The sequence below is a fragment of the Carassius carassius genome, chromosome 36 (assembly GCF_963082965.1).
Source record: "Carassius carassius chromosome 36, fCarCar2.1, whole genome shotgun sequence".
Lineage (NCBI taxonomy): Eukaryota > Metazoa > Chordata > Actinopteri > Cypriniformes > Cyprinidae > Carassius > Carassius carassius.
Genome location: NC_081790.1, coordinates 23,212,251 through 23,238,382, shown reverse-complemented (window position 1 = coordinate 23,238,382; position 26,132 = coordinate 23,212,251). Strand labels below are relative to the sequence as shown.

The 26,132-nt window shown below is 36.6% G+C and overlaps 2 protein-coding genes across 3 annotated transcripts; one reads left to right on the top strand and one right to left on the bottom strand.

Moving 5' to 3' along the window:
- Positions 1-627: 627 nt before the first annotated feature.
- On the bottom strand, positions 628-21,351 carry gemin5 (gem (nuclear organelle) associated protein 5). Of its 2 annotated transcripts, none has more exons than XM_059526681.1 (28): positions 21,065-21,351; positions 20,836-20,990; positions 19,697-19,878; positions 19,444-19,595; positions 17,766-17,867; positions 17,527-17,659; positions 17,268-17,430; positions 15,148-15,360; positions 14,957-15,042; positions 14,676-14,758; positions 14,197-14,333; positions 14,048-14,121; positions 13,411-13,592; positions 13,117-13,256; positions 12,751-12,922; positions 11,362-11,580; positions 11,104-11,220; positions 10,638-10,760; positions 9,951-10,046; positions 9,702-9,839; positions 8,805-8,952; positions 8,606-8,725; positions 4,182-4,392; positions 3,710-3,964; positions 2,485-2,647; positions 1,615-2,062; positions 1,452-1,527; positions 628-890 (listed from the first exon to the last, which is right to left on the bottom strand). In XM_059526681.1, exons 1-28 carry the CDS (start codon positions 21,204-21,206, stop codon positions 726-728), a joined length of 4,395 nt encoding a protein of 1,464 aa, XP_059382664.1. In that variant the 5' UTR covers positions 21,207-21,351; the 3' UTR covers positions 628-725. The 2 variants fall into 2 exon arrangements, with proteins under 2 accessions (XP_059382664.1, XP_059382663.1); XM_059526680.1 differs by having other exon boundaries at positions 1,452-1,530; positions 21,065-21,350.
- A 624-nt stretch (positions 21,352-21,975) lies between these two features.
- Positions 21,976-23,881, top strand: mrpl22 (mitochondrial ribosomal protein L22). Its single transcript, XM_059526683.1, has 7 exons — positions 21,976-22,110; positions 22,208-22,250; positions 22,448-22,583; positions 22,668-22,733; positions 22,869-22,946; positions 23,099-23,168; positions 23,548-23,881. Exons 1-7 carry the CDS (start codon positions 22,083-22,085, stop codon positions 23,754-23,756), a joined length of 630 nt encoding a protein of 209 aa, XP_059382666.1. The 5' UTR covers positions 21,976-22,082; the 3' UTR covers positions 23,757-23,881.
- The last annotated feature ends 2,251 nt before the right edge of the window (positions 23,882-26,132 follow it).

Here is a 26,132-nt window from a genome sequence, read left to right as displayed (position 1 = left end):
CAGGCTTCAAGTAAACCTTGAAGTGAAAAAAAAAACATTGGATAATTACAGGATCCATTGAGTTTTCACCTGGAGGGCAAAATGAAGCAGTTTGCATTAAATAGTAATGCAGTAAATACAGATATTAAAAGGTGAAAATCAGTATGCACCTTACTGGTGATGTATATTTTGTACAGGCAAGCATATGAACCCAAAATATAAATGCAGTGTGCAAAGTTCAGTGTTTTCCTTAAAATGGTTTTCTATGGGAAAAAATTTAACCATTAAGCAGATTGCGTTCATATTCTGGCCTCATCTGCTGGCATATGTAAACTATCCATAATTAATATATTGATTAATGATTTTGATCTTTTAATATTACGGTTTCATATATTTTAAGGCACTTTGTAAGTGTTTTTACAATGTTTGTTGCACTGTTTAATGATTAAAATATCACCACGGGTGCTTAATATGGATTGCAAATGGCCAATACTTGCATTTGTTTTATTCTATTTGATTAAAATATTTATGGCTGTGAAACAGATTAATTCATCGTTCTGTGCTGCAGTTCTATGGATGTTTTGCCATCCAGGTCTTCAATCCGGTCACGTGACTGAAAGGTATCAATTGCTTCAGTAACAACAGTCATTTGTGGGGGATTTTTTTTATTACATACATAAGTCAAGTAAATTTTACATATCAAACAACAGAAATTGCATATCAAAACCACTTAAGTGCTATAACTGTTATTGTGTCAGTCTCTTCCAGGCTTTACAGAGCGATTCTTTAGTTCCATATTTGCACAACAAAGTTGTTGCCTTGGAGCAGATGTGCTGTGGAAATGGAGTTAGATGTTTTCCCATGTACAGCAGGACGATACAGCATTCCATGACATCTGGAAATGAGTATTTCTAAATGGGGGGGGGGGGGGGGGGTTAATTATAATAATATGCATCTCATGTGCAATTATACATTGATAACAATATGTGACCCTGAACCACAAAACCAGCTATAAGTCGCACAGATATATTTGTAGCAATACCCAACAATACACTGTAGGATATTAAGTAGCTAAAGATCATGCTCCATGAAGAGATTTTGTAAATTTCATACCATAAATACATATAAAACTTAATTTTTGATTAGTAATAGGCATTGGCAAGAATTTCATTTGAATAAATTTAAATGCAATTTTCTTGATTCTTTTGCACCCCAGACTCCAGATTTTCAAATAGTTTAAACTCGGCCAAATATTGTCCTATCCTAACAAACCATACATCAATGGAAAGCTTAATTATTCATTCATTTAAAAAATTGACACTTTGACTGGTTTTGTAGTCCAGGGTCACATACAAGAAAAAATATATTGATATTGATAACCATAATAAGTTACTACTATTACTGATGATAATAAGAAACTTACAGCAGCCATGCTGTAATATTATGCATGTTAAACAGAAAGAGCCACTTACCTTGATAAGCTCAGGAATAGCAGTGAGTGCTTTGTGGTGTTCAGCAATCTGGGCAGTCAGACTAGAGAGAGATTCACTGCTTAAGAGAGACAAAAAGGCACTGTCAGACACTTCTTTGAAGCACCAGAATCAAAGCATTTAAAGGGTACAGCCTTAGAAATACCTTTTCCCACTCAAAGATCCTCCACGTTCCTCTGAAGTTTCAGACTGAGAAGTACTAAGTGCTTGTGGGCTCTCATGAGAGTCTTTACACTGGTGCTGTTGAATGAGCCTAGTGACTCTCCTCTGAATATCTTCTATGGCTCTCTGGGTGGCCTGAAGATTGGCGTGAGGTTCAGAGAGAAGAACCTTCCAGAAGCCCTCAGAGAAAATGACATCAGACTGAGCTTCTCTGTTACAGTTTGCTTCAACTTCACACTGGTTCTTCTCTGTTAAGCAGTGACCATTGCCCAAGGTGTTAATGGTCAAAGCTGATGTTTCAGCACTGTAGTTCCACCATTTCTTATACATGAGCCGATAACAGACAAACGCCTCCACACTTTGAGAAATTACCAAGCTTCTTTCATCAGTGGGGTCTAGTTTCTGTTTATAGAATGTCACAGACTCCAAACCTGCATAAAAAATAAAATAAAATCAAAATATCAAAATACGAGATATATTTCACAATATAGTTATATTTAATTTAGCTTGAAGTAAGGATTTTTTAGATATCCAAATTTTTGATAACATTGAAATTTCACAATTATTATAATCCATTTCTATATCACAAAAAACGTATATTAGCCAAACAAAAGTGCACTCAAAATAAAAAAAAAGTAAACGGTCAGTAATTCATAACTACAATAGAAAAAAATACACAACTGAAAAAATAAAATAAAATCAAGCACTAGAAATATGACATACTACTTAAATTATGTTATGCTACACAGTCTTCTGTAAATGTGCCCATCCCTAATTTGAACAGTTCACTTCAAAGTTAATTTAAAGCGATTTCATTTCATCTCATCTCAAAAGACATATTGATCTCTCTAACCTTGTGTCAGAAGCAGCTGGCACATCTCCGTCATTAGCGTAAAGTGTCCCACCTCAGAACCTCGAGTAAGAGCTCGCAGCAGATCCTCTAGAACAGATGGCCAATCACACAACATCTGACTCAAAGCACACAGTGCCACGTCCAATGAGATGTGAAATAAGAGCTGAGGAATAAAAGACAATTGAAAGATTGGTAATTTGATGATGACATCGAAAAGATTTCTTACTTTTTTCTAAATTGGTGTTGTCTCTGAAAAACATTCTGGTCAAAAATTATCTACAGACGAGGGTGAACACTATAATAGATAACTGAATGGATGATGTAATGCTAACAATTATATAACAGTATACAGTAATCTACAGTAAACAGTGTTGGGTTTCACTTTATATTTTGATGGTCACTTTTGCAAATTCCGTTGAATAAGTAAAACTGCACCTAAATATCTACTAGCTTTTATTAATTTGTTAGTAAAGCATTGGTGGACTGGTAGGGTTAGGGTTAGACTAAGTTTACATGTACTTGTACATATACTTATAGTCAGCATAATGTCTGTTGGGTGAATATTAAAATAAAGAGTTATCAGACATACATACAGTCTAGTAATACTCTAATGAAAGTTGTTGACACATAGATGCAACATTACTTAGTCAACAGAATGTTCTAAGGTGACCATCAAAATAGTGTTATCTGAAACTTGTTTTACACAATAGAAGCACAATGATATATTTACACTTAATTATACAGTAGCTATTCATTATATGGGATTAGTAAAAGTTTTTCAAAAATTTTAATACTGTAAAGATGATGCTCAGTTCAATATTATCAACTCATTTAATAGAATATAGTGTTATATAATTAAAAATATATTATTATATATAGATGCTTCTCAGTTTAATATTAACCATTTTTGTCTGTAATTTATTACATATGTAAAATATTCTTTACCATATTATTCTGCATTATATCATACTGATATTGCCCTGTTCAATATTATCAACCATTTCTATCAGTGTAATTTAATAAAAAATATATATATCATATAAAGATGTTGCTAAGTTCAATATTATCATGCATTTCTGTTTTTAATTTGTCTTTTTTTGTTGTTGTCTTTAATTTTTCTTGTCCTTAAGTTGAATCCATTAAATAAATATTTGTAATCTTATATTAGATCTGTCAGTCTGTAGTAAGAAAAGTGCATCTGTTGGAATCTTATTTTCACACATACTTGCTTCAGAGGAACACTAGTGGTGGCAGAAGGATTCTCAATGGCTCTCAGCTGTTGATGGAGCGTTTTCACTTTGACCAGGTCAGTAGCCGCCACTCCAAACTCACTCTGCCACACTCTGTGCACCGTGGAGAGGAAGTTCTCATCACAGGACTTCGACCAGGTGTGTGAAGAAACCACACTCCAGGTGACCACATCTGTATCTGCCAGTCTTTGAGTGAGGATCTCATTAACAGAGAACACCAGTCTGTGACCCTGTGAAGAGCAGGAGTGAAAGAGGATTCATTATATTGATTTTGTAATATTAAAACTTATTACTGGCAATAGAAAAATGTTTAATGTCAACAGCAAAACCTACTAAAGGAAAACGTGCATAAATAAAAATATTCATATCAGGTGTCTATTTAGCATTCTAATTTATTGAATATACATGCATATCTCAATCCAACAGTGAAGACCGCTGAAAACGAACCAAAAGGGAGTCTTGCATCCTCAGGACTTCCTGTGCTGCAGCCCAGTCCTGGAAGAGCATCAAGTCTTTGGCGCACCTCAGAGAGAGAGAATGTGCAAGCTCATCTTCTCCTGATATCTGCGCCAGATTAGCCGCAGTCCTTAGCGATATCATATCCCCCTTCTTGGCAATCACTTTAGCTGCATCAAAGCTCGAGTCTGCGGCAAGGTAACTGACAGGTGAAGAAAGAAAGCACATTTTTAAGCACATTGATTCATTTGATCTCATACATACATTACCTGAAAGTATGTACCTTTCCCAGTATATCTACCTGTATATTTTTCTGTTTTCGCATATGTGATTGTACAGGGCTCATGATGAACAGTAAGTTACCCTGCTGAACTCTGATAATTATTATGGTAGATTTATTTTAACATATAGAGACAGAATATCAACCGCCCAAACATCCAGAAAAAACACATTATATAAAGGTTAGAAATTGAATTGCATTTCAGTGAGTGAAATAAGTATTTGGTCCCCTACCAACCAGCAAGAATTCTGGCTCCCACAGATTGGTTATGTGCCCATGTGGAACACCGATTAGTCCTGAAGTTACTCCTATGTGGAACACAGATTAGTCCTGAAGTTACTCATAATGTCAGCTTGTTAGGTGTATAAAACACCTGTCCACACAATCTGTATCTTCCATTCCAACCTCTCCCACCACCATGGGCAAGAACAAAGAGCTGCCAAAGGATGTCAGAGACAAGATTGTAGATCTGCACAAGGCTGGAATGGGCTACAAGACCATCAGCAAGAAGCTTGGTGAGAAGGAGACAAATGTTGGTGGGATTATTCGGAAATGGAAGAAATACAAACAACCATCAATTGGCCTCGGTCTGGAGCTCTGTGCAAGATCTTGCCTCATGGGTTAAGGATGATCATGAGAAAGGTGAGGGATCAGCCCCAAACTACATGGGAGGAGCTTGTTAATGATCTTAAGGCAGTTGGGACCACAGTCACCAAGCAAAATATTGGTAATACAATGTACTGAAATCCTGCAGCTCCCGTAAGGTCCCCCTGCTCAAGAAGGCACATGTACAGGCCCATTTAAAGTTTGCCAAGGAACATCTTATTGCTTCAGAAAAGGCTTGGGTGGAAAGTGCTGTGGTCAGATGAGACCAAAATTGAGCTCTTTGGCATTAACTCGACTGGCCATGTTTGGAGGGAGAGAAATGCTGACTATGACCCCAAGAACACCATCACTAAAGTCAAGCATGGAGGTGGAAACATTATGATTTGGGGCTATTTTTCTGCTAAGGGTACAGCATGACTTCACTTAGGGGAAGTCGTGGCCTAGTGGTTAGAGACTCCTAACCCTAGGGTTGTGGGTTCCAGAGTTTTTTGCTAGAAAAAAATGGTGCCGGTCAAAGTGACCGGCAGAGGTTTCGTTTTCCGGACATTTTGATGATATGCCGGTCAAGTATCGCCTCTTAATTAGTCAAATTGAGGAAAACTGGAGGCAGGCTATGTAACGTAAAAAATGACATTATCAGGCCGCCGAATGCAACATGTTTATTAGCCTAACTTTCAAATAGACGGAAAAAAACATTTTCTACTATGGTTCATTTCTTCATTCGGATCTATTTGCGATCCATTCCATTCTAAACAAACAAAGCAGTTTATATGCTTCGTCCTTGTATCATTATAGATTAAGATAATAATTAATAAATGCACGCATAATTATCAGTGAACTTGATAAAAGTTGCAGATATGTTTTACATGCATGCACAAACAAATGCCTTTCAACTTATGTGTGCAAAATTCAGAATGAAATGAATGTGCAGCAATTTGTACAAATAGAGATTCTACGTCAACTATATGTGTTGTAGCCATTAAATATGCTTATTTAATATTTGTTAAAATATTATAATGTTATTTTTTAATTTATGTTGATTGTGAAAAGTGAACCGCACGAGTAAGATAGGATGCGCAATATCGAGAGACATGGAGCGGGTCAGACATGATTTTGACCACTTAAGTTTTGTTTTGTAGAAAGACAATTTCGTTTTGTATAAATTGTATCAACCAATTGCCTGGATTTAATACATAAGAAGCAAATATAGCAGACGATAGGCCTAATCATGCAGGCACCCTCGCGGCCACTTGCATTGCTCGTGAACTGGAGCGCATCTCATCCTAATTTAACGAAACTCAGCGTAGGCCTCACAGACATGAAATATATCTTAAGAAAGCTTGAAATGTCTTTTTAACCATTTAAAACGAAAAGAAATAGGCTACTCTTTGATTATGTAATCCATGATGTGCATTTCTCTCTATAGGCGCGTTCACTACGGAGATTGCGATAGTCATCATCTTTACAGCTGTTGTTGCTGTTAATAAACTAAAAATAATAGGTCTATAATTTTATTAAACAATAAATTACCGTATTTTCCGGACTATAAGTCGCACTTTTTTTCATAGTTTGGCTGGTCCTGCGACTTATAGTCAGGTGCGACTTATTTATCAATTAATTTGACATGAACCTAGAGAAATGAACCAAGAGAAATGAACCAATAGAAAACATTACCGTCTCCAGCCGCGAGAGGGCGCTCTATGCTGCTCAGTGCTCCTGTAGTCTACACTGAAGACCTAGAGCGCCCTCTCGCGGCTGTAGACGGTAATGTTTTCTCTTGGTTCTAAATAAATGTGACTTATAGTCCAGTGCGACTTATATATGTTTTTTCCCTCATCATGACGTATTTTTGGACTGATGCGACTTATACTCAGGTGCGGCTTATAGTCCGAAAAATACAGTAAATTAAATTGTAATTGTATTAAAAAAGCAACCAAAAAATCGTGTTTAAGGTTTTTTTTTACCTATGCTAATTACACAATAAATTCAGGTAGGCAATCGCTGTCCTCAGTGCCCAGAAAAGCGCTGAAACGAAGATGAAGGGGAACCCGTTTTTTTTTTTTTTTTTTGGCTTATTTTAACTGGCCCATCCAGTTTTCTGGAGGCCCACCTACAATCAAAATCCTGGCACCGCTGGTGCTTCGCAGTGGTCTCATATCAAGAAATAACAGACCGCATTCCACATTGGAATTCAACCAAGCCATGTAATAATGTTTAATAACTTTCAAACGAGCCTGTTCCTTTATAACATAGCCAAAGCTCTGTGTATTTTTGCTTTATACATTTTAGGCTTATTCTCAAATTCAGATTGTGTTAGGGGGGCAGGATTATTAGGCAATTTTAATCAGACAATTTGACCGGAGAGATTTAATTTTGTCAGACATTTCTTTTTTTTTTCGGCCAATGTCCGGCAATTACCAGACAACGGAAACCCTGGTGGGTTCAAGTCTCAGGCTGGCAATACCACGACTGAGGTGCCCCTGAGCAAGGCACTGAACCCCCCACTGCTCCCCGGGCGCCACAGCATAAATGGCTGCCCACTGCTCCGGGTGCGTGTTCACAGTGTATGTGTGTGTGTGTGTCTGTTCACTGCTGTCTGTGTGCACTTTGGATGGGTTAAATCCAGAGCACGAATTCTGAGTATGGGTCACCTAATTGGCTGTATGTCACTTCACTTCACTTTTTCATTGAGGGGCAAATGGATGGAGCCATGTACTGTAAAATCTTGGACGAGAACCTCCTTCCCTCAGCCAGAACACTGAAAATGGGTCATGGATGGGTCTTCCAGCATGACAATGACCCAAAACATACTGCCAAGGCAACAAAGGAGTGGCTCAAGAAGAAGCACATTAAGGTCAAGGAGTGTCCTAGCCAGTCTCCAGACCTCAATCCTATCAAAAAAATCTGAGGAGGGAGCTGAAACTTCAAGTTGCCAAACGACCTTCAGGATTTATAGACGATCTGTAAAGAAGAGGGGACCAAAATCCCTCCTGAGATGTGTGCAATCCTGGTGACACACTACGAAAAACATCTTTCCTCTGTGCTTGCCAACAAGGGTTTCTGAACAAGTACTAAGTCATGTTTTGCTTCGGGACCAAATACTTATTTCACTCACTGAAATGCAAATCAGTTTCTAACCTTTATATAATGTGTTTTTTTTTCTGAATTTTTTGGTTGATATTCTGTCCCTTTACGTTAAAATAAACCTACCATAAAAATTATAGATCCTTCATTTCCTTGTAAGTGGGCAAACTTACAAAATCAGCAGGGGACCAAATAAATATTTTCCCCGCTGTACACACATCCTGGACTGTGAACAACAATTAAATTATACACATATAATATTAAGATCTATTACATCTTAAATTTCATATATTCAAATATTCAGTAAATTGTACATTACATATTTTAAATTAACTTAACTACAAAAAAAATTTATATTTACTGCAGCTGACTGACATCTTTCGCACATACCTCCACATGCATGTTTTTAGACCTCTACATTGTTTTCCTATTGTTTTTCACTTACCATTTTGCTGCAGTAGCATAATGGCCATCCTTTTCAAGCACTGCAGCCCAGCTCATGTAGAGATCTTTCAGTACAGGGTCCTCAGGCTGGAGTCTAGCTCTTGCTAAAGCTATGGCCTCCCTGAGGATTTAATGTAAACACAAACGTTACCTTCTGCTCAGGCCAAACACCAACAATTGCCTATTGTGATGTTTCTAACCGGTAGAACTGGTGGCTCTTCAGAAGGCTGATGGCCTCATAGAGTTTATGGATGGAGACGAGATGTGATGCTGCTTTGAGGAACTGCTCCTGGTGGCAGAGCTGCTTCACATACACCTCTACAGTCCTGGCCCACACTTGATAGCCAGCTGAGAGAGGGTCAATGTCAAATAGGGATAACCAGAAAAATAAAAAGGAGAAATCATAAATGCATGTGCAAACCTTTGCGTCTACGCTTGTGTGATTTTTTTGAAAAATATTTATAACTATTTGTAACCAAAAGTTTTAAGTTTTAATAGATTGAAAATGTAAAGTGGTGTAACCATATATAAAGTATAAAATCTAAAGTAGTAATTATTAATGAATTCTTTGAAAATGTGTGTACAAACTATTATGTGTGTAATTCAATAAAAACAAAAGTATAAGTATAAAATCAAGAATTTCTTTGGCAGGTGTCAGGTAGAATGAATGATTATGAATATATATACACACACACATACATATATATATATTATATATATACACACACACACACAAACACATACATATACCTATATATTTATATATATATAAAATACATATCACATGAAAACAACGTTTGTTACACCACAATTGCTGGTCAATATTTTGTAAATTGTTAATAAAAGTTGTCGATTATTTTTCAAGAAATTTATTCTGTTTAGACTTTTTTCTGTATTACTAAACTTTTTGTCATTTCTGAAATCGCTGAATTTAATGTTTAAAGTTTTGAATAACCTAAAAATGACCCATTAACATACAAATATAATAATATTGTTATTTATTTACATTTACTTTGTTTTTATAATTTAAAAATTTTTTTTTTTTTTTTTTTAAGTAAAACTTTGTTCAATAGCCATAATACTGCCAGACTACTTACCCATTGGAGCTAAACTGAGGAGATGGTCAGTCAGTTCTCCTTTCTCTGCAGCAAGATTTATTGCTCCAATCAGATCTCCTTTCCACAGCCTCAGATACACCATTGAGTCATAATGAGCAGCCTCCACATGGCTCTCCTCTGTTCAAAACACCACATCAGTGACCCCCTGATTCACCTCATATCTTCAGCATACTAGCAGATACAGACACTACCCTACACTGGGATCAGCTGTTCCTGTGCCTGACTCACCTTCCTCCTGAAACATCCTGTAGAGGGCATCCCTGTCTGTGAACAGGCCAAGCTGAATATGATCTCCAGATCCTGGAACACATGTTCCGCTTTGCCCTGAGGAGCAGAAGGGAAAGGAAATATGCTATGTACATATTGTAACATATTGTTTTCTTCTCATTTTGTCACTCGTTTCACTTATTGTATATATTTTTTGTTTTGTTTAAGGAAATTAATACTTTTATACACCAAGGACACATTAAACTGATCAAAAGATATAGTAAAAAAAAAATTACAAAAGATTGTATTTTTTTATAAAGTTTCTATCTACTTTTCTGGCTGTTAAAACTTCAGCATTGTTACCACAGAAACCATTTACAATTTAAAACAGAAAACGTTATTTTAAATTGTAATAATATTTTACAGTATTGCATTTTATAAGAAATGGAGATTGGAAAGCTAAAGAAACTTTACATTAAAAAAAATAAAATAAAATGACAGTCCATGGTAAATCATTGAATCCCATGGTAATGCTATGGTGAAAGGCCAAAACAACATTTTAGATTTTTTGTAACAGTATTATACCTCAGTAAACATCTCAGGGATTTATTTATTATAAGAATACGCTTAAAAGATGGGTAAAAGATTTATATTATTTTATACACACACACACACGTTCTTAAATCTGATTGTGGGCTCCTGACTTACCATGGGAGTATCTTACAGCTGCGAGTGTCAGACAGTCCTGTTGAAGTTCCTCTTTGGGTCGGTGATCCATAGAAGTACTCAACGGGAGAATGGAGCGTGGCTTTCTCTTTTTTAAAGACAGATCTAAAATTTAATGAATAAAAGTTATATATTATATTATGTTAATATTATTGTTAATAACCATAATACTAATTATTATTATTATATACAATAATAATTACAATACTAACCAGCCGTTACAATTACCAAGCAATGCATCAACAAGCCACAATTATAATAGAATATGTGGTGACAAATGCATTTATTTAGCATCTTAACTATCGATTTCATAATCAGTTTTTCTGCATGATGCAAAAACAAAAAAAAACATTATAAAAAAAAGAAAAAAAAAAAAAAGAGTAAGTCAATATAAGATAATATAATAAGAAAAATATCTTGATTAAACACAGACAAAGCAGAGACTGACCTGGTTTCTCTCTTTTCTTTTCCTCTTTGACTTCCCTTTTAACTGCATGACTGAACTTTTCTCCATTCTGAACCCTCTCAGTGCAACGTGTGTCCAAACTGCTCTCTCTGGACCAGCCTGTGACCCCAATGATAAAGGTTATTCATCAGACAACACCCAGACAACCGGAGTGACATTTCAAAGACTGCGCTGGAAGCACAAAGCGAGAGGAAGCGAAAGAGACAGCGAGAGATGAAAGCAGAAAAGATGGACCGTTACCCGTGACGGATGGACCGTCTGTGTTCTCCCTCTCCTCTTCCTCCTCGACATTGTCTGATTGGCCCTCTTCTGCTCCACTGCCTGCTGCTCCTTTAATTTCTTCACCTAACGGCAATTCCCTTTCTTCTGCCTTCATCCCTCCTTTTTCTGGTGCCTTCTTTTTCTTCTTGGACTTTTTCTGTGGTCCTCTCTTTTTCTCCATCTCATTACGTTTCTTAGCTGTTGATGAAAACATTAAAGGTATGTGTATGGTTAATGATTACAATTATTTATATATCATTTATATATTTTAGAGCTTTTAGCTCTATTTCTTAAAAACATGAAAAAAAGCAAATTACAAACATGACAAATACAATAGAATACAATACAATAGAACAAGGATACAAATTAGAATTTTGTAGTTTCAGTTTGTTTTACATGTAAGAAACACTACAGAAATTGTATAATCAAATGTAAAACTAAAACACTGCATATTCTTTCCTTCATGAATCAAATATGAATCAATTCTAATTAAACATACAAAAGTGATTCAGCCAAGAGATGTGATTGAGTTTCACTTAACTGACTGTGTTTATGTAAATACTCCACACATTATGCATAAAGACATAACTGTGTGTATTTGTTTATTCGAGTGCATTAAGGCCCAGAAAGGGAACTGAATTCATAATCATATACTGTTGGTAAAGGCTTCAGAGAGGAGACTTTCTGTGCACGCTTTGACTGTGTCAGTCAGCATGAGCACCGCATTGAGTTCCTTGTTCAAAGTTTAATAACTATTTATCAACAAGCACTTCCTGGTCTATTTTCTCAGTAATGCATTTTTTAATATCACTCTTGCATATCAATACATTTTAATACTGTGCTATGTTGCTATATTTACATACCGTATTTTCCGGACTATAAGTCACACTTTTTTTCATAGTTTGGCTGGTCCTGCAACTTATAGTCAGGTGCGACTTATTTATAAAAAATTAATTTGACATGAACCGAGAGAACTGAACCAAGAGAAAACATTACCGTCTACAGTCGCGAAAGGGCGCCCTCTCGCAGCTGTAGACGGTAATGTTTTCTCTTGGTTCTAAATAAATGCGACTTATAGTCCAGTGCGACCTATATACGTTTTTTCCCTCGTTATGACGTATTTTTGGACTGATGCGACTTATACTTAGGTGCGACTTACAGTCCGAAAAATACGGTACCATGAAATAAACAATAGGCTATATCCACTTTATACCATGCTCACAAAGGATATCGTCATACAGCCTAGCTCTAGTGAATGATGATAAAAAGCTTCACTTCTAGGGCAAATTACTCTTGTAATAGACATTTAATTCACAATCAGCTCTACTTGTGTATATACACTGATGTGAAATATGATGGTATACATACTCTTCGGAGGTGTGACATGTTCCTGCTTGGATACGGCCCATTCATGGAGGGTGAAGTCATCTCCACCGGTCCAGACTAGGTCTGGGTGAACAGTAGACCACTGCACGCACAGTAGTCGGCCTGAGTGACCCCTGTAGTTACACACCGGCTCCTCTTTCAGCACATCCCACACCTGTGAAAATCATTAAGAATCATTAGTCCATTAGGACGATCCATACTCATCAAATTTAAAACTGGATAATCCTAAAAGAAATACATTTTCATTCGGTTTCCAGATAAAATAACCTTGATTCCCAGGATATTATTGGGAAACAAGTCTTTTTTTTTTTTATATATAAATCACATTTAGCAAAAAAATTTACTTGCCTGAGCAGTTCCATCATAAGACACTGTCACCAGACGGCCATCATGATGGGGGCTCCAGGCTAGGCTGGTGATTTTGTTGGTGTGACCAGAGAGAGTTCTAAAAGGTTCTGTCATCAGCAATGAACTCTCTGATGGAGTTTCTGTAAAAGAAAAAAAAACAAGTGAGAAAAACATATACATGGTTATGGTTGGTCTACTATTCTTACTATACCCGTAGTATTTTCTGTATGCACAGAATAGCCAACAAGTATAGATACAAGAACAATCAAACAAGAAGGTAAAGCCGATTCTCACCAATGACGCTCTTTAGGTCATGGACATAGACTACGGCATTACTGGAGCCGGACGCCAGCAGATACTGCAGCTCATTTTGAGAGGAGTGTTCATGATGCCAACGCAGTGAATTAATAATCTTATGATGCTGCTGCACTGTGCACAAGAGCTTCAGCATGGGTGCCTTCAATACCTCTATGGACCTAAAACAAGTACACGTATGGAGTGAGACACTTGACACAACCTCTTTGATACATAGCACTCTACATTATTGCGTAAGATACCATGAAATCAAATTATACATGATTCATCTGAAGAACACAAAGAAATAAAACGGTCACATTCATAATCTTGCATTTCTCCATCCCTAAAATGATTTTTCTTTTCTGCTGATATAAATCAAAGCCATGCGGAGAAACATTACATTAACAAATAAAATAAGTTAATCAGACCTCAAACTTGCAAACATTAGTGTATACTTCAATCTTCATAACATTTGACGTTTTTTTCCCCTCGTTTTATAAATTATACATTGTGCATTGCAAGGGGGGTCTAGGTTATTACTTACCTAGACTAATAAAGGATTTAGAAATTTATAAATATAAGTAATCAATTTATTACTTGAGGAAGAGGAAATTATTTTGATCAACATTATTACCCATCCTCATTTCCAATGGCCAAAACACTGCCGTCCGGCTTCCAGCTGAGGTCTGTATGGGGGGGGATCTTGTGCTGGATAACAGAATAATATTTTATTTAGAAAAATATACATAAAGACGAATAAGAACAAATGATTTTTCATCTTACTTTGATGTTGTTGGTGTCTCGGATAAGTTTGTCAATGTCACTGGCCTCCCCTGAGAGCTTCCAGGGGTCGTGCTGGAAGATGACCCCCTCTCCGGCACAGCTGTATAAGCTGTAGGACGGCTTGTCTCCTGACCCCCCTGTGCCCCACACAAACATTAGCAACAACATCACTGTTACTACTGTTCATACCCCTCTGAACAAACAAGAGCAATTATCTCCACCCCCTTGAGCATCGGAGATGGATACAGTGATGAATGTGTCATTTCTCTGTGGTGAGGTGAAATTAAGTTTTCATTGCTTGATTATGCAACAAAACCAACAGAGGGAAAGTAAGCAATTTGTCCACACTCGCTCAATTGCGGAGTGCGTTTAAGAGGAGCTGGGCATCACTTATTGCTGATGGATTGTTCTTGGTGCTATTCCAAGTTCGATGTTTACTGGCCCATGTGGGTTTGTGTGTAGTTTATGAATTAACTTACCAAAAGACATGGGCGGCACAGGAGGGCCCCATGAGAGGGAGTAGACGGTTCTGCGGTGGTAAGTGCTTGAGATCTGAGGCGGCCTGTGTGTGAAAACAAATAATGAAATTACATTTAAATTAAATAAAACTAAATTCAATCCAATTTTATAAATAAAATCTTAAATATTTAACGTAATATTGAATCTTGTATCCAAATGAACCTAAGAAATTGCAACATTTCATATGCATATATACAGACCAAAAATCAGTAAAAACGGATTGCATATCAGTTGTTCTTACTTGTTAGAGTAAACCTCATAGATGCCCACTTTACCGTCATCTGTACCAAACGCCAGAGAGCCCTCTTTCAGTGGATGCCATGCCAACTGGAATATTGATGGGAGCAAAAAAGGCATTTATGGCCTTAATTTCAAACTAACTAGATGGTACGGAGGGAAATATAAATGTGACTTAAAAGACATCTGACTCACGGCTGTGACTTTAGATTTGACCCCTTGCCAGAATGTCTTGATGTCATACTGGTTCTGAATAGACAGGGTGTTCCACACCCGGATCATGCTGTCCCCGACGCCTAGAGCCAGACAGCCGGTGCCAACTGGAGAAAAGCTGAGACAGTACACAAACCCACCCAGAGTGGGCAGAGTCCAACAACATTCCAGAGATGCCAGGTCCCAACACTTAATCTGAAATGACAACGGATTGAATGGTTTGAATCAAGAAAACTAAGAATGATTATAACTAGACAAAAATCTAAATGGGTGAGGGCGGGCCATTTTAATTTGTTTGGAATTCACATAAAAGACGTTTACATATAGTTCACAAGAGAAAATAATGGTTGAATTGATAAAAGCGACCCCGTTCAAAAGTTCAACTGGGGGTTGGGTAAGAAAAAATGTAAAAAATGTAAGAAAATTTTTATTTTGGCTAAATAAATATAATATTTTTCATTTAGTACTGCCTTATGGAAGATACTTACATGTTTCCCAAAAGAAAAAATAAGTTAAATTATCCCTGATCTTCAAATTCAAAATCAGTGAGTGTATGAACCTTCTGTAATAGTTGCATACGAGTCGCTCAGTTTTTGATCTCAAAATCATACAGTCATTGTTGGAAAGGTTTACAGCAGGCAGTTGAACTGTTCAGGACAAACACCAGACTCATGAACAACTACCACCAACTAGGGTTGTGCCGATAGACGATAGTATCGTGTATCGACGATAGTCAGAGATATCGACATAAGCAGATTTCTCGATAATCAAGACGATATTAGGCTCATTTTCCTATTAATGTATTAGATAATAATAATTATTATTTTTATTAGGCTGCTTATTATAATTCGGCTATCAAACTGAGCAGCTATTTCACTGTAGCACGGCATTTCACACACACACCGCACGCGCGCGAGCGCAGAAGGATTAGAGCCTGTAGTCGCTGAAGTTGTCCGCTTTGACTCGGATAACTCATTAAATCCATGAAATGAAAGAGACCGAAAATGAGGAGTTGGTGTCCCACACATTTAATGGCTGGTACACGGCAACGCGCTCTTTAAGAAAGAGAGTAACTCTTTCTTGCAGTTACAAATAAAGTAAATACAAAATAATAACAAGGCGAACTTAGTCCTCACGTAGTCCTTCTCTTAAAGACTGATCACTTTACCTATAACAGTAACTATGTGGTGATGACGTAGAAGGCCTACGTGAGAAACACTATGGATAAGTTCGCTCTGCCGCCACCTTATTATTTTCATGCACCGCACTATAATGTGATGCATGCAAAATACATAGTTTTGGCCGTTACAAAGTCTCCATCCACAAACAGACGTACATCGTCTGCAGATAGAAGGTATTTCATTGCACTTTAACAAGTAATCTAACCGGCCTATATATGTGCAGTATTTTAAACAAGCCCTCACTTACTGAATTTAATGTCACAGTTATGTTAGAGTGCATCTCATTCTTGTTTCTGTGGCGGTGCGTCGGTCTCGTCATGAGGCGCGCGGTCCGGAGCGCTGTATGACTGATGCATCAGTTCAATTCAACTTTTCTACAAATATATGAACTTACCTGTTTTGAATACTTTATATTTAACGTGTTCGTTTATGTCCAATATAAGTGTTAAACTGCTGGACTTTAAATTAAATCTACTATTGATTTTCACCGTTGACTGATTTTGAACAATTAGACTGATAACTTCCATGCACAGATGTGGCAGATTTGTCCCTCGACGCACGATATGACAGTTGTGTCCGACTATATATGAACTAGCTGTTTTAAATACAGTATTTTTATATTTAACGTTAGTTTATCAGTATGTTTTAAAGTATATTTTTTTGATTATTGGTGATTCCATCGGCTCTCTCGCGCACCTGCATGGTTTAAAACACCAAATAGTTATGCTATGACATGAACAAAGACTCTCTCTCTTGCTCCACCCATGCACAATAATATTGTGTATCGTCGATCTCGCAGGCTGCTGATATGACGATTTTAAAAATGACCATATCGCCCAACACTACCACAAACCAAACCAAAAACAAAACCTAACCAGACAAAACAGTTTATAAGGTCATGTTATGGGAGGAATGTCTCACCTCTCTGTCCATTGAGGTGCTGAGCAAAAGTTCTCTGTCCCCAGAGCGAAACGAGCTCATGTTAAAGACGATACGGCTGTGATTCTGTCCATCTGAGGAATTGCCCAGCAGACTCCACTTCTGCTTGCCTGACTTCTTGAGATCCCACATTATGATCTCACCACTACACGCCAACATTCACAGTCAACTCATGTTCATTTACAAGAAAACATCCTCTGACACAAAACAACCATTTGGCATCTCATCTATACAACCATACCCGAAACAGCTGGACACAATCTGTGAAGGTCTCCCCTTAGGCCAGTGGACAGTCAGCCAGAGTCTTTCCTTCACTGTTGGATCAACTCCTGCTCCTCGTCTCTTCAGGAAGGGAAGCTTCAGGGTCATTACTCCTGAAAGGAGACAGACACACTGTGACGTATATGATCCTGCACCTGAAAGCTACTAAGAACCAGCATTGTTTGTGCAAGCTTTGGGCAATGAGTCTGTCTCTGTCACCTTTTCCTCTGGCTGTGCTCCATATTCGCACAGTTTGATCTCGACTACCTGATGCCAGGTAACACCCCATCTCTGCTCCTTCTGTCAATCCATTGCTTCCATCTATAGAAAGAGTCAATGACATGTCACTTATCATTTTGTCATCTCTATTATTTCAGGGGTTACTAATCTTTTTTTTCAGCTGAATCCCTTTGATGCAAAATATACTTGAAGTCCCCCTGAGATTTAAAATTTATATTTAATGAATTATTTACATATTCTTTCCTTTGTTCACAGTTCTCTGATGCAAGTTAAAGGTCACATGACATGCCAGTAAACAGATATAGATATAGATGAATAACTAATAAGTAAGGATGTAACGGTTCACAAAATTCATGGTTCGATTTGATACGACACATTGGTATTGTGGTTCGGTACGTTTTCGATATGGGGGTGGGGGAGGTAATTGGTTACATTGCAATGTTGGGAATATTTCTGTTTTAAACCATGGAGGCGAGCCAACAGATATCACACTTGTTGAGTGCAGTGGAACTGAGAAAATTATATTTCACACACTTTAAGCTCTTATTTATTTTCCAAATGTAATAGGATTAACGCCCGTTCACACCAAGAACAATAACTATAAAGATAACTATAACGATAACGATATTAGCGTCCACACCAGCAAATGATATTGTCTGTTTATTCTAAGCGCACATGCATCTACCGCTTTAAATTCCTGAGCTCATTACAAAAGGATGGATTCTAATTGCCTGTCAATGTTTTTATCGTTCATCAGAAAAAAAAATCGTTCTGAAAGTGATTCCAACGATAACGTTTCTCTGTGCCTTTATCGTTATAGTTGTGGTGTGGACTCTGTTGTTCTTTAATATTGAGAACAATTTTTAGAACTATTTCTTTATCGTTATCTATATCTTTATCGTTATGGTCATTAAAAATCCCAGGATGTCTTTCGAAAAGAGTAGAGGTGTGACCTCGGCATCCTGGCCAAATTCGCCCATTGGTCTCCGACCATCATGGCCTCCTAACAATCCCCATGTCTGCTGATTGGCTTCATCACTCTGTCTCCTCTTCATCAGTAAGCTGGTGTGTGGTGGGCGTTCTGGCGCACTATGGCTGCCGTCGCATCATCCAGGTGGATGCTGCACACTGGTGATGGATGAGGAGATAACCCCCTTACTATGTAAAGCGCTATATAAATGTAATGAATTATTATTATTATTATTATTATCTTTATAGTTATCGTGCTTGGTGTGAACGGGCCTTAAGTCCAACTAATCTTTCGGTTTGTATTGTGTGCCGAACCGAAAGCCTCGTACCGAACGGTTCCATACGAATACGTGTAGCGTTACACCCCTACTAATAAGAGTTATTTTGATCTTATATTTTCTATTAGAGTTCTAATTAATATTCTGTTTTTCTTTTTATATTTTCTCTGTTCTCGTTTTAATTTGAGAGAATTTGTTAGTTTTAATATGTCTATATAGTATTTATTAACTTTTATTTCAGTTTTTTTTAATACATCAAGTTTAACTAAATGAAAATGAGATATATTGCTTCCCCATTTGGGAAAGGCAAGGTTAGTTCAGATATTGAAATATCATTTGGTCACACTCCCAAACACTTAATGGTAATAACTGACTGAGGCAAACTGGATCCTTAAGCATGTCTTGATTACCTGTGTTGTCTTCTGATCGCCCATATAGGGGCTCTTCTCTGGGTTGGGGGCACCATGTCAACGCGTGAATCTCATCATCATGTCCCCTCAGCCGATGGATTACCTCCCCTTTCTTACTGATGTCTATCACTACTATCATTCCATCCTTATACCTTTAAGAGGAAGCATAAACAGTTGGCATGCACCGCTGATGAGTCTAGAGCTATCTAGGATCACACAACACATATTGAATAATTATAAAATGATCCTTTACCCCACTGCAATGTGGTTTTCCTCATGTGGGGAGCAGGATAAGCAGAAGATTGTTCGAGGTTCAGGGAAGAAGCTCTGGGTTTCATTACTGCTAAACCAATAGCACACCACAATGCCCTTTTCATCTCCAGTGACTAGAAGTAGTTTCTGCACCGGAGACCAGTGGACTGCAGAGATGGTGCTCTGTTCAAACATATGGAAAGTCAGTCACCATGTTTTTTTATGATGTTCTATGCCTTGCAAACTTCGGTATTTCAAAGTCGGTATTTTGTAATATATTTAAAGTCACCATGACATCAAAATAGACAATTCATACCTTTTATGGAATACTGCAGTGTTTATCATAAATGATTTATTTATGCACATTTTATTCATTATAAAAAATTAATAAATCATGATGGGCAGAATAAAAAAAAAACTAGTCCCACCCTACACCTTTCACTTGGATATTGGTCACAAAAAAAAAGAAAAAAAAAAGATGACCATAATTTCTGTTACATGGGGATCTTGATGTTGTTACAATCTCTGCTTAATTAAATAGGCAGCAATATCAGTTATGATGAGTTTATGGCTGTCATGAAGTTGAAGAGAAATATTTTCTCATTCTAGAAGCTGCTTCTCTCATACATACATGACAAAAGGGGTGAAAAGATGATGCAATTTCCATTTCAGGTCTTAATGTTGTTGCAAAATTGTCACCTCACCAGTGTTAAATTTTGTAGCAGAATGACAGAAGTGGTTGTTTAAAATAACTTGTGATATGGATAGAAAATTAGAAATGAATTATTTTTTGCCTTGTATGCCATTAATTTAGTTTGATTTCATCTTGATATGAGTAGTGATTTCATGCTGTTACAGTAGAGAAGCAAAAATCTTCCAAAAAAAAAAAAAAAAAACTATATATATAAATATATATATAAAAATATAAATATTTATAAAAATAACTATTATAGTTACTCTATACTTAGTTATTTACACTAATTTAACAAAATGGTAATATACTGACTAAATTGAGTCCGGAAGTTACACTTTTACCACTGTAGAAAATGGCAGACAGAAAACTGTAATATAGTACAAAACTTGTTTAAAGGACAACCTGTGAGACAGTCACAAAGCTTAAAAAAAAGACTATTCACTCACTTGGTGGACATTGTGCTCTTTCAACAGAACTTTCTGCTCAGCATCCCAGATTTTGACTGTCTTATCATCTGAGGTGCTAGCACAAATGTGTTCTTGTCCATCATGGGAGCAAAATCCAAAACCAGAAACTCTTTCAGTGTGCCCAGTGAGTTCACCTGCAGAAAGAAGGTCTAATTAAATCAATGTGAATCTGCAAAAAGCATTATATTAAAGCATCCTGAGTCCATACCTGTTACTGCTGGAGATGCTGCAGTCACATTTACCAGATAGATCGTATTCTTTGCTCCAAAACCCAGCACTCCCTTACCATTTATGTCACTGCAACGTGAACAGTACCAGTTTGGAGACGCTGGCAGATGTCGTTGGTGCATTTTAAAGAGAAAATGACCGCTGCATCAAGATCAGAGGATAAATTCACGGATAGTGACAGTGAATTCACTTTTCACGTCTACTCATGGTGCCGAAAACACGCCGGCTGCCGAATATCAACAGCGTGAGCTGTAAAAATTATACGGAACGCGAGAAGGGACAGTGTTGCCATAGAGACTGTGTTTTTGTTTTGTTTAAGACCGACATATTCAAAAACTAGGTTTGAGGAAATATATATCATACGCGTTATTTGTAATTAGAATATTTTTGTCGAAAACAATTTTACTACTATTAAAAAAACGTATAACTTTGAACTCATTCAGCTGTGACATTTGCCGTAAAGCAAAGCGTCGTAATATAGTCAACCGGATCTCATTACCGAGAGTCTGTTCATTAAGGTAGTTCAAATCACCACTTCAGCGATTCATTTATGTATTATTTTACCAAATCTCGATACAGTAAATTAAATCGTAGAGTGACATACCACCTGCTCTAAAACTCTAAAACCAGTAAATCCATGTAAGTTAGGCACTTACTGGCGTTTTTCGATGTATATGGGAATATATTGTAATTTAATGCGTCCCTGTTCAGTTGTTGCAGCCATAATTTAGCTAATAACACAAAGCATTAAGTCATTAAGAATCAAAATATTTGCACAGATTCGGAAATTAAAAAAAAAAATCACTCAGATGTTTTACATTTCAGTAGGATTTGCTAACGAATAAATCAGACCTGGCGGTGGTTTCAACCATAGACTGTATGGTTTCAACCATACAGTCTATGGTTTCAAACAGAGCTTGTCGGTTCAACCGACTCACTGAAAAGATTCAAATCAAAAGAACGATTCGCTCACGAATCGGACATCCGTGATAATCAATATGGCAGCCTCCGTGGTGACATGGGCTGGTGAGTCAAACCATATATACTTTCTTTTTATTTGCATTTATATATGCATTTCAGCTCATTTTGTTTTAACTGGAAATTACATGGACATTGTTTATAGGTTTAGCAGCCTTTGGTCGTGCTTGTGGACGTATTCGCTCTAGGTAAGAAAATCGCATGCAGTTGCTGTGCAATGAATGTAAAAGGACACTGACCGAAATCTAATCAGTGTGACTGTCTCAAAACATAACGTTACTTGGCTACATGATAAACGGCATTCTTGGGCATCAATGTGCTGTTTTATGCTATGTTTTGAGACGCAGCCTATTTATTGTTTTACAATCTGCCTTACTCCATTTAGGTTGCTTGGATCTTCATCAACGTTATCTCCGGTGTCTTGTCTTCACACAAGTACTGAGTTAAATAGCAAACACTGGGAAAGGAAAAATCTGGTTGTATATCCACCACAGCAGAAAGATGAACTACGCAGACCTGCTGTTAGTAATTCATTTAATTTACTTTTGCATGTAATGAAGTCCATTATGGGGTTACATTTATATTTATTTTTTAATGTATAATAGGAGATTTATCACTGCAGACGACAGATTAAATACAGCAAAGACAAGATGTGGTACTTGGCTAAATTGGTGAGTAATATGTGTAATGACTGTCATTTATGATAGTTGATAGTTGCACTTTAGTAGGTAGCATGGCATATGCATAACGTATGGAGTAATGATATATAGTTGGTTACATTATTTTAGTGATTAATTTTTTTACAGATCAGAGGTATGACCATTGACCAGGCACTCACTCAGCTCGAGTTCAATGACAAGAAGGGAGCTAAAATAATAAAAGAGGTAAAAATACAAAAAGTGATATGACTGGAATATCTGTTGAACTCCTCAAATAGTATTGATGTATTTTGCAGTAAAAAAAAAAAAAATCATACAGTGACGCACTTTCGAAGTGTCTTTTGAAATCTATAGTGAGTTTTACTCGTGTGTTAAAGGTAATTTTGGAAGCTCAGGACATGGCGGTCAGAAATCACAATGTGGAATACAAATCAAATCTGTATATTGGTAAGTTGGATACCTAACAAACAGTACACAGAGGGGAAAAAAACAAAAAAACATTTTGATGTTTTTTTCAAGCTAGCCAATTTTACATTAAAAAAAAATCAAAAAAGAGATTTAATAACAAAAACAAAAAGTAAAAAATTAAATTAAAAATTATTGCTTAAGACACAAAATCAATCTACATTTAGTTTATGAAAAGGCAATATTTGATGTATTATATGTTATGTATGCTTTTTTGTATTTTATTTTGAGTAATGTATTTATTTTGTGGATTGGATGTCATTTAATGAACACGGTTCTTGGACTTCAGTTTAAACCGTTAATTGTAACATCTGAATCTGAATTGTAACAGCTGAAGTTTCTTTTGATCTGACCTCAACAGCTGAATCATTCTCTGGCAAGGGAAAATACCTAAAGCGCATTCGTTATCATGGACGTGGAATGTTCGGCATCATGGACAAAGTGCACTGCCACTACTTCGTAAAGATTGTTGAGGGAGTCCCGCCCAAAGTTGAGCAGAAGACAGGATTTGACCAGGCCAAGGAGTATGTGGAGCAACTGAGGAACCGAACAATTATTCACTCCCTATAGTTTAAAAAGTCTCTTTGATGTTTTGTTAACGTGTTCATGTACAAATATTAACTGAAGAATAAAGAAATCACACCAAGCACAGCTCTTGTTTTAAAACCAAAACAATAAAACTTCCTATACAGTTATTTTTTCCCCCGCTGTGCATTAAAATGTAGAATAATGACTATTATAAATTGTAACCATGGAAATTTTGAACGGGAATCATTTAATGACATTAAAACACTATTAATAATCATAGTGCAGTCCCCATTAACTAATCATTTTTTTATATTTATCCTTCAAACCACTTGGTTGTGCAACAACAGCAAGTTGTTTTTTAGTAACCAATAAAATTCTCCTGTTAACTGTCATCTGGCCCCTCGGTGGGCCCCCTACGTTTACTTCACTATATTACAATTAAATCCTAATATAATAATGACAAACTATATATCATTGGAAAGGTCTAAGACTCCTAAATAGATATTTTACCAATCTGTTTGGTTTAAAAATATGTAGGAAAAGTAGTAATTGAATTTATGGCAAGAGTGCACCTCAAAAACCTACATCATAACAGGAGTTCTTACCTTTGTCAAAAAAAAAAGTCTTCTTTGTTGCCTTTTTCTCTATCACACTTTAGAAATCATAAGAATTCAGAACTTGAAAACTTAAAATCTTAAAATGCATCCTTTGCAACCCGTTTTAAATTCAAACATTGCATTACCATGAAAATGGTACATCGAAATCATGTTACAAAATGTTTACAGTCATGAATTATAAAAATGTAGGTTTGGAAAGCTTTTGTATTTTTTAATAAAATAGAAGATAAATAGATAAGTATAATTAGAATAGAAAGTGCTAGAGTTTGGGGGTCAAATAAATAAAGATGGAATAGATGTGTTTTAGTCGTTTCTTGAAGATGGCTAAGGATTCGGATGCTCGGATTGAGTTGGGCAGGTCATTCCACCAGGAGGGAACAGTTAATGAAAAAGTCAGTGAAAGTGATTTTGTGCCTCTTTGAGATGGCACAATAATGGATCGTTCACTTGCAGAACACAAGCTTCTAGAAGGCACATGAATCAGAAGTAATGAATTTAGTTAAAGTGATGCAGAGCCAGTGGTAGTTTTGTAGGCAAACATTAATGCCTTGAATGTAATTGAGCAGCTATTGGGAGCCAGTGCAAATTGATGAACAGAGGTGTGACGAGCATTCTTTTTGGCTCATTAAAGATTAATCTTGCAGTGGTATTTTGGATTAATTATAGAGGTTTAATAGAAGTGGCTGGAATACCTGCCAAGATAGCATTGCAATAGTCCAGCCTGGACAGAACAAGAGCTTGAACAATGAGTTGTGTTGCATGTTCTGAAAGAAAGGGCCTGATCTTCCTAAAGTTGTAAAAAGGCAAATCCGCAGGAATAAATTATTTATTTTAAAATGTTTTCAAGTAGAAAACGTGTTATACACAACATTAAAACCACTGACCGATGAAGTGAATAATATTGTAAATTACATGTCAAGTGGTGAAATATATTCGGCAGCAAGTGAATTTTGAATTTCAATTGTGTTGGAAAAATGATTCAGACATTGGACAAATATAGTAATGGTAAAAAAAGTAGACTGGATTAGAGCATCTCCAAACACAGCAAGCCTTGTGGGGTATTCCTGGTATACAGTGGGTAGTATCTAATAAAAGTGGTGGGGAGTCTTGATTTGCATTTGCCACAGACTTGACTGTTAAGAACGACAAAAATGTATAGTTTTCTGTACAAAATGTTTGTTTAAATATTTACATTCTGTTGTTAACTTACTTTTGTTTATATTAATTAAAATAGTCTTTATTATTAGCCAGAACAAATCAGTGGAACATTCTGAAATCATGCTGTAGATTAAGATCATCGGGTTTTACACAAGCAAAAAATTAACCAAATACAAAAACGTTTTGTAGTCCACATTTTCAAGCACTTTTACTAAACAACTTAGATTCTTCGATCCTGCTTTATATCAGGGAGGCCTATGAATAATTTGAATATGTAACACTGCTTAATCTGCACAGAGAGGAATGCAATACATTTTTTATTTTCAATAAGTGGTTTTAATTCACCCAAAATGTTTGATTCCAAATTACCTTAAACCCTTCTAGCTCCGGTTGTTCTATCTGAAACAGACACGGTCCTTTATCCTGTTTTGCAGGGCCATTATTCCTCTCATTTAATTAGGAGGGTGAAATTGAAGCAGCTCCTTAATGGCTTATAATTTGAGGGAATGGCGTTGTTTTGTACATTTTCCTCCATCTATCAGCTGAGACCTAGTAAACATCACCCCAGCTGGGCTCCAATCTGATCATAAAAGAATGTTAGTTTTTAATATTCAGCCAGATTATCTAATGAAATTTGAAATCA

What these genes read in the sequence shown, in the direction of transcription:
- gemin5 (XM_059526680.1), bottom strand. Translation starts at nt 21,206, where the DNA reads ATGCACCAACGACATCTGCCAGCGTCTCCAAACTGGTACTGTTCACGT. An exon ending in GAGACACCAACAACATCAAA is followed by an intron (nt 14,122 to 14,196) that starts GTAAGATGAAAA and finishes TCTGTTATCCAG; the next exon opens with CACAAGATCCCCCCCCATAC. An exon ending in CTATTCCTGAGCTTATCAAG is followed by an intron (nt 891 to 1,451) that starts GTAAGTGGCTCT and finishes CCCCCCATTTAG; the next exon opens with AAATACTCATTTCCAGATGT.
- mrpl22 (XM_059526683.1), top strand. Translation starts at nt 22,083, where the DNA reads ATGGCAGCCTCCGTGGTGACATGGGCTG. An exon ending in TGTGGACGTATTCGCTCTAG is followed by an intron (nt 22,251 to 22,447) that starts GTAAGAAAATCG and finishes TACTCCATTTAG; the next exon opens with GTTGCTTGGATCTTCATCAA. An exon ending in CAAATCAAATCTGTATATTG is followed by an intron (nt 23,169 to 23,547) that starts GTAAGTTGGATA and finishes TGACCTCAACAG; the next exon opens with CTGAATCATTCTCTGGCAAG.